This window comes from Cetorhinus maximus, chromosome 11 (assembly GCF_964194155.1).
Source record: "Cetorhinus maximus chromosome 11, sCetMax3.hap1.1, whole genome shotgun sequence".
NCBI lineage: Eukaryota > Metazoa > Chordata > Chondrichthyes > Lamniformes > Cetorhinidae > Cetorhinus > Cetorhinus maximus.
In genome coordinates, this window is record NC_135889.1 from 119,666,112 (window position 1) to 119,681,658 (window position 15,547).

Consider the following 15,547-nt stretch of genomic DNA (forward strand, 5'->3'; position numbering starts at 1 on the left):
GTGTAGACACAATGGGCCGAATGGCCTCCTTCTGCACTGTAAAAACTCTGTGATTCTGTGACGTAGTTTAGCATTTTGTCTCCATTTATGAGCCACTTGATTGAAGCACTGACCCACTCCTGTGGACTATCCTATCTCTAATTCCGGAATCACCCATTAACACCACAGTAATGACATTGCATTGAAGGATAAGGGCCTGTTTTCCTGATCTCTAACCCCCCCGCCCCAAGGGAATACCTATTCCTTGGGTGCAAAAGTCAGGAGAAACGACAAGAAATTTAAGTTGAAAATTCTTACCCTTGTTTTCAAATTTCTCCCTGGCCCAACCTCTCCCTATCTCTGTTACTCCTTCAGCCTAGCAACTCTCCGAGATCTCTGTGCTCATCCAATTCTGGCCACTTGCGTATCACTGATTTTAATCACTCCACCATTGGCAGTCATAGCCTTCAGCTGCCTGGGTCCTCAGCTCTGGAACTCTTTCGCGAAACCTCACTGCCTCTCTAGCTCTCTCTCCTCCTTTAAGACCCTCCTTAAAACCGACCTCCTTGACCAAGTTTTCAGTCACCTGAGAGTGTGGTGGAGGCCGATTTAATCGTCTCTCTCAAAAGCCAGTTGGATAATTCTCCCGTCGATGGTGGTTCACCAGTGGATTCTACCACAGGGCACTGGGGGATAGCCTGGAGAGCATCGGGTGCCACTGTGGATTCACGGTTGAGGAGTTATTGAAACTATTCTTTCCAGTATTGATGGATGGTGTTGTTGTCTTTAATAAGAGAAACACCATCCTGTGAGTGAAGGGGATGTTGTCCGTCGACCTTGGTCTACAGATGGCCCTGGTGGCTTCAACAAATCTTTGCATGTCATGATGATCAGCATATTGTTGGACTTCCTGAGGGCTTTCCCTTCCCACCACATGTCCTTTATTCTCCAGATTTGTCTTTGGTCATCAGCATTGAGCTGCGGGAATGTTGCTTTCTTGACCTGCGACCTTGGATCCTTCTGCCAGACAATGAAGGCTCGTTTTTGTCCCAGGAGGTCAAATGTTTCAGGATCATTTTCGTTGAACCAACCCTGGTGATGATGATGCTTGAACTTAATGGTCTGGCCACAGGAGGCGATGGAGGTGATGGTGTAGTGGTATTGTTGCTGGACTAATAATCCAGAGAGCCAGGGTAATGCTCTGGGGACCTGGGTTTGAATCCAGCCATGGCAGATGATGGAATTTGAATTCAATAAGAATCTGGAATTAAAAGTCTAATGATGGCCATGAAACCATTGTCAATTGTTGTAAAAACCCATCTGGTCCACTAATGCCCTTTAGGGAAGGAAATCTGCTTTCCTTACCTGGTCTGGCCTACATGTGACTCCAGACCCACAGCAATGTAGTTGACTCTTAAATGCCCTCTGAACTAGGGCAACTAGGGATGGGCAATAAATGCTGGCCTGGCCAGTGATGCCTACGTCCCATGAACGATAGAAAAAATAAAAGGAGTCTAGTACAGTTGACTTTATTTGACCCATTGATCCAGAGTCGAGTTGGATGTGTGAAGATTTTCCTGATTGGTGGTGAGGTGCATTTGGAATTGCTCTTTTCAGTCAAGGCTGCTATAGGTCTGAGACATTGACCTTCTTCCTCTTGGGCTTTTGGGCCTTGTGATGTCTTGCTGCCAGGTGAATGTTCATCACCGATTGAACAATTCGATGATCTGTCCAACAGACATCAGTCGCTTGCATGGATCAAATGAGACAAACATCGCTTAGATCTTTGACCCGAACAATGACATAATCCAGGAGGTGCCAATGCTTTGATCTAGGATGCCTCCATGTGGTTTTGTATTTGTCCTCCTGGGGGGGTGGAGGAGGGTGTTTGTTATAATGAGGCCACACTGAGCTCACTTTGTCAGCAGGAGGACACCATTTGCATTGGCTTTTCCCAGCCCGTTTTTCCCAATGGTTCCTCTCCAGACACCAGAGTCACGGCCAACTCTGGTATTAAAATGCCCCAGGAGATTGAACTTTTCTTCTTTTGGGATGACAGCGAAGACATCATCAAGGTCAGAATAGAGCTTTTCTTTAACATGTTCATCGATTGCTCAAAGGATTGTCAGAGCTCAGAAGCCTCTCCACCAGGTTAAGATGGCAATCCACAGAGGTTCAGAATTGTAACCATTGTATGATTCAGTGACATGTCCGAGTGTCTCCGTATGTGGATCGCTTTCCAACTTTGTTTGATTACACCCCTGAAAACTGCCTTGCTAGATTTCACTACATTACAGGTGCTATATAAATGCTATAAGTTGTTTGTCATTGTTGTAGTAATTACCTGACCTTTCTCTTTCCCCAGCATGTGTTGGTGCAGGCGGCCCTCGTACAGACTATCCACTGCCTCCTCATTGATGCCCTCCCATCGGACCAGCGCACTCGCCAACATGGCTACCAATTCATGGCCACCAGCCTCTTCGCCTCTGGCATCTCCACTCTGCTGCAAACCACCCTGGGCTGCAGGTAATCAGGTTTCCAAATGCTCATTACCCCCATTCACAAACTCCCGTCAGTATAATTTGAGGGGATAAAAGGGATTCAATGTGATGGAAAAGAAAGATACTAGTTCCTCTGCTTGGGGGGGGACAAAGCAGGAGTCCAGAACAAGGGTACATCACCTGATAATTAGAACCAGGCTGATCAGAGGAATCACTTCTCCACACAAAGGGTGGTGGAAATCCAGAAACTCTTCCCCAAAAGGTTGGTGAAGCTGAAGGGTTAAATTGAATTCTGAACTGAATGATAGTGGTATTGTCACAAATTAGTATTCCAGAGACCCAGGGTAACACTCTTGGGAACAAAAACAAAAATGCCTGGAAATACTCAGCAGGTCTGAGAGCACCTGCGGAGAGGAACACAGTTGATGTTTCGAGTCCGTGTGACCCTTCATCAGAACTAAAACATAGAGAAATGAGATGAAATATAAGCTGGTAGAAGGGGGTGGGACAGGAGAGCTCGATGGGGGGCGCCAGTGATAGGTGGAGGCCAAGAAGAGACTACCAAAGATGTCATGGAGAAAAGGACAAAGGGGTGTTGATGGTGGTGATATTATCTAAAGGATGTGCTAATGGGGACATTAAGGGAAGCAAGCAGGACAAGCTAGTGGCAGATGGCCCTAGTGGGGGTGGGGGGAAGGGATCAAAATGGGCTAAAAGGTGGAGATGAAACAATAGATCGAAATAAATTTAAAAATTGGAGGGAAAAGAAAAAAATATAGTTGTAAAAAAATTATAAATTATTGGGAAAAGGGGGGATCGGAAAGGAGGTGGGGATGGAGGAGAGAGTTCATGATCTGAAATTGTTGAACTCAATATTAAGTCCAGAAGACTGTAAAGTGCCTAATCGGAAGATGAGGTGCTGTTCCTCCAGTTTACGTTGAGCTTCACTGGAACAATGCAGCAGGCCAAGGACGGACATGTGGGCATGAGAGCAGGGTGGTGTGTTGAAATGGCAAGCGACAGGGAGGTCTGGGTTTGGGATGTAACAGGTTTTAAACAAATGCAGAGGTGGCGGCGGGAGGGTGTGGGGGGGTGAAGAACGAAAGGTACGTTCAGCGACGGGACCTAACTGAGAGATGAGCTGCTGATCCCCGAGCTTCCATTTTAGATTTCTGTTGGGTAGGGATACTTTGTGCATGTCAGATCAGCCAGGATCTGATGGAGTGGGAGAGCCAGGCTCAAGGGGGCTGGACACCCCCTCCTCACGTTCCTCTGTATTCTGGAGGGATGTGACTAAACAGTTTAAACAGGCGTATCTCATGCACACTCTAGGAAGACAGGGGGCAGGAGTAGACCATTCCAGGCTTCAAACCTGTTCTGCCTTTCGTTTACATCGTGGGCTGACCTGTGTCTCAGGGGCAGCACTTTCCGCCCTGGAGACTAAGTGTGGCAGGAAAGTCGGCGAGGCTCTCGCTGGGCTGTGGGTCAGATGACGAGGAGCTCGCCGAATCTCGTTGGCCGGGCCGGCAGGGATTCGTCCACCCCGCTGTTACCTCATGGGGTCGAAGGTTCTAACGCCGCATTTAAATGGCACCAGAACACACATTCACCCACTGAAGGCGTTGTGTTGTTCAGGTACTCCGTGGAGCCCAAAAAGGACTAAACCCTCTGCTCCACAGTCCAGTGAGGCCTCCCTAGGGATTCTCCTGCAGGTTGCCCAGGGAAGGCAGGAGGTCCTCTTTCCTCGGGATGGGAGCTGGAGGCCCTCCCACCTGACCACGCCAGCCTGAAAGGAGGTCACCAGGGAGGTCAATGCCCCTGGAGAACACCAAAGGACCCCCTCACTGCAGTGCAGGAAAAGGATGAATGATCTGATGTGTTCCACCAGGGTAAGTGGACCTTCTCCTCACTCCAAGCTCACACTCTCATAAGGGCATCAGGCAGTCTAAGGGTTCGAGTCCACAGGGATGTCACACGCTACCAACAGATGGGACATCAGCACTGTCTGTCTGCCAGTCACTTTAAGCTCACCGTCTCATGTAAACTCTTGCACAAATGGTGCCTTAATCCCTTACTGAGGAGGGGCCAGCACACACAACAATCAATCTGCCAATCAGCTTCTCAAGGGCAATTAGGGACAGGCAAAAAATGCTGGGCTAGTCACATCCCCATGAAAGAATAAAAATAATCTTGAATTGACCCATCCTCTCTCCCCAGCTGTTACAGCCAATGATGACATCCATGCTCTGTCTGAAGTAAACTTTGTTAAACCACCTGTTGCTAAGAAGTCATCACTGGAACATCTACTAGAAATTTTGGGGCTTATTTTGCAATGGATGTCATGTTCTTGATCCAGATATAAGACCAGAATCAGCTCATTGCTCTTAAAAAAAAAAAACCTCTTAATTTATTTTCTCTAATCACATCTGATTTCTGGATTGACTTCCCCTCAGCTAACAACACCTGTTCACCTATCTCATTGCTGCGGATGGGATCTTGCTGTGCACAAATTGGTGCACCCAGGCCTACATTAGCAGCACTTGAAAAGTCAATGAGGGGTTGGGGACCACTTTGGGTTGCCCCTTTGGACGTGGACGGTGCTGTACAAATTAAATGTCTCACCCTTAGGGACTGCGTCTTTTATAGGCCGGAACCTCCTCAGGGCATCACAGGGATGTCTGTCCGGACTAGGGATGGGCAATCAATGCTGGCCCAGCCACGGAAGCCCACGTCCCGTGAATGAATTTTTTTTAAAAAGACCTTAAAATGGCAGAGCAGAAAGTCCCAATGCAGGCGTTGCCAAACATGACATTAAACCAAGGTTTACCTGTGGCAGGTTACATAAAGGACTGATATGTGCAGACCAAACACAGTACGTTGCCAGGGTGCCCCAAGGTGATTCCCGATTAATTGCTTGTTGAGTGTTGAGATATAAAGCAGGGTTTTTTCTTTGTGGTTTGTCTTGAAGATGCAGTTAGACAGTTGCTGATCGTAACTGTCTGCTCCCTTTGCCATTTGACCAGGGGCGACTGTTTGAACAGTGAACCTTTGTCTTCAATGGGAACAGCATGGGTACACTTATGTTAACCGTTTGGCATGCATGCAAAGAGAATTTGGCTTCACAGCGCTACTGATAATGTGCAGTGTAAATCAGAATTTGAGAACTGAACTGACTGTGAATAGGAGCACTGTCCCTTTCCCCCCCCTACAGAGAGACTCTCTGCTTCTCTTCAGTCTCAGTGTGGGCCCTTGCTCAGGATTCTGGCTGCGTTTACACTATCGCTGTAACAGTCATGATGTAAATGCGCCTTTGATTTATTGCTTATTGGCACTTTGTTTGCTGCACCATGACAGTTCCTGGGTTTTAATGTGAAACGTTGATTTCCACCTCTTGGATTCCGAACCTCTTCAGCGCTATCACTGACTGCTCTGCTACTGAGCGTTTCTGTGCTGAAGTTCAATTAATGCTCTAGTCAATGCTTGATATTTACAGTTAAATCGCCACTCTTGCTCTTGCAGCATAGGAGGAGGCCATTTGGCCCATTGTTTTTGTGCTATCTCTTTGAAAGAGATATCCAATTGGTCCCACCCTTTCGCTGTAGCCCATAACGTTTCTCCCTTAAGATCTTGTACTATAGTTCAGCCGTAATTAGTCTCTTGATAATAGTTAGTCATTTGTCCCTTTCTATGTCTCTCCCTCTGCCCTTTTACCCATGCCTGCAAGCTTTTCTCTCTGGTTTTACGCATTCTGGGAGTTTAGGTTGAGGCTCCCCTGGCCTCTTGGTGCAGTTCAGGTCACTGTGTCTCTCAAAGGCAATCTGCTCCAAGAGAAACAAAAATAAAAAGTGCTGGAAAAACTCAGCAGGTCTGACAGCATCTGTGGAGAGAAAGACAGAGTTAACATTTCGAATCCCTATGACTCTTCAGAACTAAAGAGAAGTAACAATGTGGTGAAATATATACTGTTTAAGGGGGGGTGGGACAGGTGAAGCTGGATAGAGGGCCAGTGATAGGTGGAGGCAAAGGAGAGATTGCGAAAGATGTCACAAACAAAAGGTCAAAGGGGTGTTGATGGTGGTGATATTGGCTAAAGGAGGTGCTTTATATGTATATATTTCACCATATTTTTACTTTTCTTTAGTTCTGAAGAAGAGTCATACGGACTCGAAACATTAACTCTGTCTTCCTCTCCGCAGATGCTGCCAGACCTGCTGAGCTTTTCCAGCACTTTTTGTTTCTGTTTCAGGTTTCCAGCATCCGCAGTATTTTACCTTTATCTTAGTGCTGGCACCAAGAGAAAGTTTGGAGATGATCCCCACTCACTTCGGTGGGTTGAACTCTGGGGAATGAACTTGGAAGACCGAAGTACAACACAGCCGGCGTCAAGCCGAGGGCAAGGTTGGAAGAGACCTAGAGCTGTGAATAGATTTGTGGGTGTCACGAGATTTGGTGTCCAATCACTGCAAAGTGGCAGCCAATAAGGTAAGTAGAACATATGTTCGATCAAGCCCTGCCCTCCAACACTAGTAAAACTGTAGTGTACAAGCCAGAGGAAAATACCTTCAGTGCCCCTGTCCGACCACACTTCAGTGTGCTTGAGTACCAGTTTTGATCATTTTCATCCTTTGCGTTGTCATTCTTATTAGATTTGGGTTTTGATAAATAGAGAGAAACTGCATCCAGTGACAGGAAGGTCAGTAACCAGAGGACACAGACTTAAGGCAATTGCCAAAAAAAAGGACAAGGACGGAGACAACCTGAACTTACTTTTCACGTAACGAACGGTTATGATCTGTAACGCACTGCCTGAAAGGAGAGCTTCAATAATTACTTTCAAAAGGGGAAACCCTGCAACCTTAATCCTTTACTAAGGACTTTATAGCCATGAGTTTTTAAAAATTCATTCATGGGATGTGGACGTCGCTGGTTAGGCCACCATTTATTGCCCATCCCTAATTGCCCCTTGAGAAGGTGGTGGTGAGCCGCTTTCTTGAACTGCTGCAGTCCATGTGGTGTAGGTACACCCACAGTGCTGTTATGAATTGAGTTCCAGGATTTTGACCCAGCGACAGTGATGGAACGGCGATATATTTCCAAGTCAGGATGGTGAGTGGCTTGGAGGGGAACTTGAATGGTACACACTGCTGCCAGTGTGCGGGAGGACTGAATGTTAGTGGTTGGGGTGCCAAGCAAGCAGGGCTGTTTTGTCCTGGATGGTGTCAAGCTTCTTGAGTGTTGTGGGAGCTGCACTCACCCAGGCAAGTGGGGAGTATTCCATCACACTCCTAACTTGTGTCTTGTAGATGGTGGACAGACTTTGGGGAGTCAGAAGGTGAGTAACTCACTGCAAAATTCCCAGCCTCTGACCTGCTCTTGTAGTCACACTATTGTATGACTAGTCAAGTTCAGTTTCTGGTCAATTGTAACCCCCAGGATGTTGATAGTGGGGGATTCAGTGATGGTAATGTCATTGAATGTCAAGAGGCAATGGTTAGATTCTCTCTTGTTGGAGATGGTCATTGCCTGGCACTTGTGTGACGCAAATGTTACTTGCCACTTGTCAGCCCAAGCCTGGATATAGTCCAGGTCTTGCTGCATTTGGACTGCTTCAGTATCTGAGGGGTCGCGAATGGTGCTGAACATTGTCCAAACATCAACGAACATTCCCACTTCTGACCTAATGATGGAAGGAAGGTCATTGATGAAGCAGCTAAAGATGGTTGGGCCGAGGACACTACCCTGAGGAACCCCTGCAATGAAGTCTTGGAACTGAGATGTTTGACTTCCAACAACTACAACCATCTTCCTTTGTGCTAGGTATGACTCCAATCAATGGAGAGTTTTTCCCCTGATTCCCATAGACTCCAGTTTTGCTAGGGCTCCTTGATGTCACACTCGGTCAAATGTGGCCTTGATGGTCAAGGGCAGTCACTCTCACCTCAATTCTGGAGTTCAGCTGTTTTGTCCATTTTGAACAAGGCTGTAATGAGGTCAGGAGCTGAGTGGCCTTGGCAGAATCCAAACTGAGCGTCAGTGCTCAGGTTATTGCTAAGCAAGTGCCACTTGATAGCACCGCTGATGACCCCTTCCATTACTTTACTGATGATAGAGAGTAGACTGACGGGGTGTTAATTGGATTTGTCCTGCTTTTTGTGTACAGGACATATCTGGGCAATTTTCCATATTGCTGGGTAGATGCCAGTGTTGTAGCTGTACTGGAACAGCTTGGCTAGGGGTGCAGCAAGTTTTGGAGCACAAGTCTTCAGTACTATTGTTGGAATATTGTCAGGGCCCATAGCCTTTGCGGTATCCAGTGCCTTCAGCCATTTCTTGACATCACGTGGAGTGAATCGGATTGGCTGAAGACTGGCACCTGTGATGCTGGGGACCGAGGAGGCCGAGATGGATCATCCAGTCGGCAATTCCGGCTTAAGATTGTAGCAAATTCTTTCAGCCTTATGTTGAACCAAAGCCCCATCTGCCCTCTCAGGTGGACATAAAAGTTACCATACCATTATTTCAAAGAAGAGCAGAGGTATTCAGCTAATGTTTATCCCTCAACCAATATCACTAAAAGCTGATGATTATATTGTTATCTGAGGTGCCATGACTCACTGGGAACGGTGCGCTGTAATATCAAGCCCCACTGCTCCCCCAGCCACAACAAATGTGAAAGGTTTGATCAAACCACCAGATTGCTCCAATTCTACCAAACTGTTTAATTTACAATACGAGCACCAGGTTTGTAAACTTAATAAGCAAATGACTATTTATTAAACAAACTGTCGTTAACCAGTGGCCAAAAAAAGACTCATGAACTGCTAGTTTCCAACTGTATAACCTAAACTCTACCCCTTCTTCAATCCCTATACAGACACACAAGACACATAAGACACACAAAACATGGAATTTAAAGATAGGATAAAACAGTTCAATAGCACCAATCCCAAGTACAGGATTCGATGAGTTGATTTTGATCAATGACTTCCAAATTCCTTTCAGCTCTTGGTGATGACACGAGGTGGTCTTCCAGTACTTTCAGTATTTAGTTCACTGGTTGAGCATTTGCCTTTCAATGTCTCTCCCCTTTCTTTTCCCCTTTGCCTCTTGACAGGGATTTTCAGAGAGAGAGAGAGCAGGTTATAGACATATGAGGAGGAAAAAAGCCAGCTAGCTATTACTATAGGATTACTGGAATCTTACACAGGAGAGAGGGTTTTTAGGTCTTGTTCCTTTCAGGCTAAGAGCTATTCTGCTGCACTGCTCTCACACAAAACCTGGTCACCTGGTCAGGAGCCAATTAAAACATTGTTGCCAGGCAGCTCCCTTGGTCCAGGACTCTTTTCCGGCACCATCCTGTCTTTCATGGCACATTCTGTTCCAGGACTGCAACATTGTATATATCTCTCATCCTGTTCCAGTGGACAAGTCTTTCAGCCAGCAGCCATTGTAATTTTAATCCCCAATCCAACAGAAAATAAAATATATGCTCTTTTACAACAGTCCAACAGAAATAAAAAGATATGTTCCTTACAGAGGGATCTTACTATGCACAAATTGAGCTGCCGTTTTCCCTCCATTACAACAGTGATGCACGTGAAAAATACTTCATTGGCTGTAAAGCACTTTGGGGTGTATGAAAGTTACTATATAATGCAAAATCTTTCAGTCATTTTGAAGGGCTTCAAGTTCATAGCAAAATGCTCATAAACTGATGCATCAGTTAATTTTGTGGATTGGTTTATAATGTTTTTGCCTTCTTGTTTCTTCTTGTCCTTTCCAGATTACCACTAATCCAGGCTCCATCTTTTGAATATTTGATCCCTGCCATGATCCTCGCCTCATGTCCCATGGAAACCAACAGCTCTCATCATAATGGTACAGTGTTGTTCTTCTGTAACTCTTCATTTGAACTATTCCTTTCAACAGCAAGAGATTTTTTTAATATTAGGAAACGTTAGTGTTGCCAATTCTGGCTGGATGTATTCCATCCCTTCATCACTTGACCTCTGACCTCCAATTGCCCCAAACCCACCCCCCCCCCACTCCCAGTTCCCCCACCCTGACCGATCACGTGACGTCCATCCTCATGGCGTTCTGCCTTCCTTTGGCTAATTATGTATTGAAACATATAAGACCCTGAGGGGACTTGATTGGGTGGATACCTGGAGTATGTTTCCTCTTGTGGGGGGACATAGTTTAAAAATAAGAGGTCTCCCTTTTAAGACAGAGGTGGGAATCTTTTTCTCCCAAAGACTTGTTCATCTGTGAAATTCTCTTCCCCTGAGAGTAGTGGAGGCTGTGGCTTTAAATTTATTCAAGGCTGAGTTAGAGAGATTTTTGTTAGGCAAGGGAGTCAAAGGTTATGGACGGGGGTGGCGGACAGGAAAGTTGGAGCTGAGATCACAACCAGATCAGCCATGATCGTGTTAAGTGATGGACCAGGCTCGAGGCGCTGAATGGCCTAGACCTGCTCCCATGTTCCTGACTGGAAAGCAACAGACTCTTTGTTAACTAATTAGATGATTCTTGATAAAAGCAAAATACTGCGGATGCTGGAAATCTGAAACAAACACAAAAATTGCTGGAAAAACTCAACAGGTCTGACAGCGTCTGTGGAGAGAAAGGCAGAGTTAACGTTTCGAGTCCGTGTGACTCTTCTTCAGAACTAAAGAGAAGTAGAAATGTGGTGAAAAATAAGCTGTCTAAGTGGGGTGGGACAGGTGGAGCTGGATAGAGGGTCAGTGATAGGTGGAGGTAAAGGAGAGATTGCGAAAGATGTCACAAACAACAGGTCGAAGGGGTGTTGACGGTGGTGATACTGGCTAAAGGAGGTGCTAATGGTGACATTAAGAGTAGAAAGCAGGATGAGCAAGTGACAGACGGCCCTAGTGGGGGTGGGGTGGGCGGAGGGGACGGTGTGGGAGAAAAGATCGAAATAGGCTAAAAGGTGGGGATAAAACAATGAATGGAAATAAATTTTAAAAATAATAACAGAAATAGGTGGGAAAAAATTTATATATATATGTAAAAATTTAAAAATAAATGTTGAAAAAAGGGGTCAATAAGGGGTGAGGATGGAAGAGAGAGTTCATGGTCTGAAGTTGTTGAACTCAATCTTAAGTCCGGAAGGCTGTAAGGTGTCTAGTCGGAAGATGAGGTGTTGTTCCTCCAGTTTGCGCTGGGCTTCACTGGAACATTGCAGCAGGCCAAGGACGGACATGTGGGCATGACAGCAGGGTGGAGTGTTGAGATGGCAAGCGACAGGGAGGTCTGAGTCATGCTTGCGGACAGACCGAAGGTATTCCGCAAAGCGGTCACCCAGTCTGAGTTTGGTCTCTCCAATGCAGAGGAAACCGCATTGGGAGCAGCGAATGCAGTAGACTAAATTGAGGGAAGTGCAAGTGAAATGCTGCTTCATTTGAAAGGAGTGTTTGGGCTCTTGGACGGTGAGGAGGGGGGAAGTAAAGGGACAGGTGTTGCACCTTCTGAGGTTGCATGGGAAAGTACCGTGGGAGGGGTTTGAGGTGTAGGGGGTGATGGAGGAGTGGACCAGGGTGTCCCGGAGGGAACGGTGCCTATGTAATGCCGACGGTGGGGTGGGGGGGGGGGGGGGGTGGTGAAGGGGAGATGTGTTTGGTGATGTCATCATGCTGGAGTTGGCGGAAATGGCGGAGGATGATCCTTTGAATGCGGAGGCTGGTGGGGTGATAAGTGAGGACAAGGGGGACCCTATTATGTTTCTGGGAGGGAGAGGAAGTTGTGAGGGCGGTTGTGCGGGAGATGGGCCGGACACGGTTGAGGGCCCTGTCAACCATCGTAGGTGGGAAACCTCGGTTAAGGAAGAAGGAAGACATGTCAGAGGAACTGTTTTTGAAAGTGGCATCATCAGAACAGATGTGACGGAGGCGAAGGAACTGAGAGAATGGGATGGAGTCCTTACAGGAAGCGGGGTGTGAGGAGCTGTAGTCGAGGTAGCTGTGGGAGTCGGTAGGCTTGTAATGAATATTGGTGGACAGTCTATCACCAGAAATTGAGACAGAGAGGTCAAGGAAGGGAAGGGAAGTGTTGGAGATGGACCATGTGAAAATGATGGAGGGGTGGAGATTGGAAGCAAAATTAATACATTTTTCCAGGTCCAGACGAGAGCATGAAGCAGCACCGAAGTAATCATCGATGGAGAAAGAGTTGTGGGAGGGGGCCGGAGTAGGACTGGAACAAGGAATGTTCCACATACCCCATAAAGAGACAAGCATAACTGGGGCCCATGCGGGTACCCATAGCCACACCTTTTATTTGGAGGGAGTTTATTGGAGAAATTGTTCAGTGAGAGAACAAGTTCAGCCAGACAGAGGAGAGCAGTGGTGGATGGGAATTGTTCAGGCCTCTGTTCAAGGAAGAAGCGGAGAGACCTCAGACCGTCCTGGTGGGGGATGGAGGTGTAGAGGGATTGAACGTCCATGGTGAAGAGGAGGCGGTTGGGGCCAAGGAACTGGAACTTGTTGAAATGATGTAGGGAATCAGAGAAATCGCGGATGTAGGTGGGAAGGGACTGGACAAGGGGAGAGAGAATGGAGTCAATGAGTTCCGTGGGGTAGGAACAGGCTGACATGATCAGTCTACCAGGACAGTCCTGTTTGTGGATTTTGGGGAGGAAGCGGGCCGTCCGAGGTAGGGAGACTATGAGGTTAGAAGCTGTGGAGGGAAAATCTCCAAAGGAGATGAGGCCAGTGACAGTCCTTGAAACAATGGCTTAATGTTCAGTGATGGGGTCATGGTCCAGGAGGAGGTAGGAGGAAGTGTCTGAGAGTTGGTGCTCAGCCTCTGTGAGGTAGAGGTCAGTGCGCCAGACAACAACAGCACCACCCTTGTCGGCAGGTTTGATAACAAAGTCAGGGTTGGACCTGAGAGAATGGAGTGTGGAGACAGGTTAGAGTGGGTGAGAGGAGCAGAGAAATTGAGGTGGCTGATGTCACGCCAACAGTTCTCAATGAAAAGATCAAGAGCAGGTAAGAATCCAGAGGGAGGGGTCTAGATGGAGGGAGAATACTGGAGGTGGGTAAAAGGATCCGTTGAATGGGGAGAGGACTCCTGCCCAAAGAAGTGAGCACGGAGACGAAGGCGGCGGAAGAAGAGTTCAGCATCGTGCCGAGCCCGAAATTCATTGGGGTGAGGGCGTAAGGGTATGAAACCGAGTCCTTTGCTGAGCACTGAACGTTCAGCATCGGAGAGGGGAAGGTCCAAGGGTATGGTGAATACACAGCCGGGGCTAGGATTAGAAGACGGGATGGGATCAGAGGGATAGGAAGGGGTGGAGGGTCCTGGATGGGCGTTGGTGTCGATGAGTTGTTGGAGCTTGCGTTGCTTTGCACCTGAAAGAAAGAGACAAAGTTTCTTATTAAGGCGTTGGATGAGATGAAGAATAAAATGAAACCGGGGGCAAGGACAGCTTAGAGATAGGGTGAGTCTGTGCTGCTGGAGGGAGAGGGCGAGTGTGTTTATATAGCAGCGCATGGCACTGAGTGTGGATCTCAGGATGCGATGAGAACAGCAGCCCGAGGAGCGTTGTATGTCCCTTGATGTGTCTTGATATGTCCCTTGTATGATTCTTGATCTCCATCAAATATCCCCTCTTTCCCTTCCTATCCCCAGTGCTTCTGTAACTAATAAAGTAGACACAGAAAATGAATAAACATATATATTTTTAAAGGCTGCGGTTATTTTTCTCCTGGGTTGCTTGTGCCCTTACGATTAACCTTTAATTCCTGATGATTCCAGGATAATGCCAGAGGGTTAGAAGCAGTCATGGCCAAATACAGCAAAACCTGGACAGTATCCAGGCTTGGGCTGACAAGTGGCAAGTAACATTTACACCACACAAGTGCCAGGCAGTGACCATCTCCAACAAGAGAGAATCTAACCATCACCCCTTGACATTCAATGGCATTACCATCACTGAATCCCCCACTATCAACATCCTGGGGGTTACCATTGACAAGAAACTGAACTGGACTAGCCACCTAAACACAGTGGCTACAAGAGCAGGTCAGAGGCTAGGAATCCTGCGGTGAGTAACTCACCTCCTGACTCCCTAAAGCCTGTCCACCATCTACAAGGCACAAGTCAGGAGTGTGATGGAATATTCCCCATTTGCCTGGATGAATGCAGCTCCCACAACACTCAAGATGCTCGGCACCATTCAGGGCAAAGCAACCCCACTTGATTGGCATCCCATCCACAAACACTCACTCGCTCCACCACCGACGCACAGTAGCAGCAGTGTATACCACCTACAAGATGCACGGCAGAATCTCACGAAAGCTCCTTCGACAGCACCTTCCACACCCTCAACTGTTACCATCTAGAAGGACAAGGGCAGCAGGTGCATAGGAACACCATCATGTGCAAGTTCCCCTCCAAGCCACACACCATCCTGACTTGGAAATATATTTCCGTTCCTTCACTGTCACTGGGTCAAAATCCTGGAACTCCCTCCCTAACAGCACTGTGGGTGTACCTACAGCACATGGACTGCAGTGGCTCAAGAAGGTGGCTCACCACCACCTTCTCAAGGGGCAATTAGGGATGGGCAATAAATGCTGGCCCAGCCAGCGAAGCCCACATCCCATGAATGAATTTTTAAAAAACCTACATAGGAGCATAAAGATGCCACACGGGCCTGTTCTGCCATTCATTTAGATCACAGCTGAGCTGTATCTTATTCCCATTTGCCCGCCTAGGTTCTGTAACTATTAACACCCACACCCAATAAAAATCTACCAATCTCATGGCTTTCAATTAACAACCCCCTTCAGCCTCAAAAGCTTTTTGGGGGAGAGAGTTCCAGATTTCCACAGCCCTTTGTGTGAGGAAGTGCTTCCTGACATCACTCCTGAATGGCCTTGCTCTAACTTTAAGGCTGTGCCCCTTGTTCTGGAATCTTCCACCAAGGGAAATATTTTCCCTATCAACCCACTGCTGGTCCTATTTATTAGTTCCCAATTCCATCAACTCCAGTCATCATCTTTAACACCTCAATTAGATCACCTCTCAATCTTCCATATTCA

At 47.1% G+C, this 15,547-nt stretch overlaps 1 protein-coding gene across 1 annotated transcript in view; it reads left to right on the plus strand.

The window, feature by feature from the left end:
• Positions 1–15,547, plus strand: part of LOC144686224 (solute carrier family 23 member 3-like) — a 94,468-nt gene that overhangs the window by 4,870 nt on the left and 74,051 nt on the right. The window contains exons 3-5 of the mRNA XM_078551314.1: positions 1,966–2,054; positions 2,345–2,505; positions 10,264–10,358. Of these exons, the coding sequence (XP_078407440.1) occupies positions 1,966–2,054; positions 2,345–2,505; positions 10,264–10,358 (345 nt within the window). The remainder of the gene's footprint in view (positions 1–1,965; positions 2,055–2,344; positions 2,506–10,263; positions 10,359–15,547) is intronic.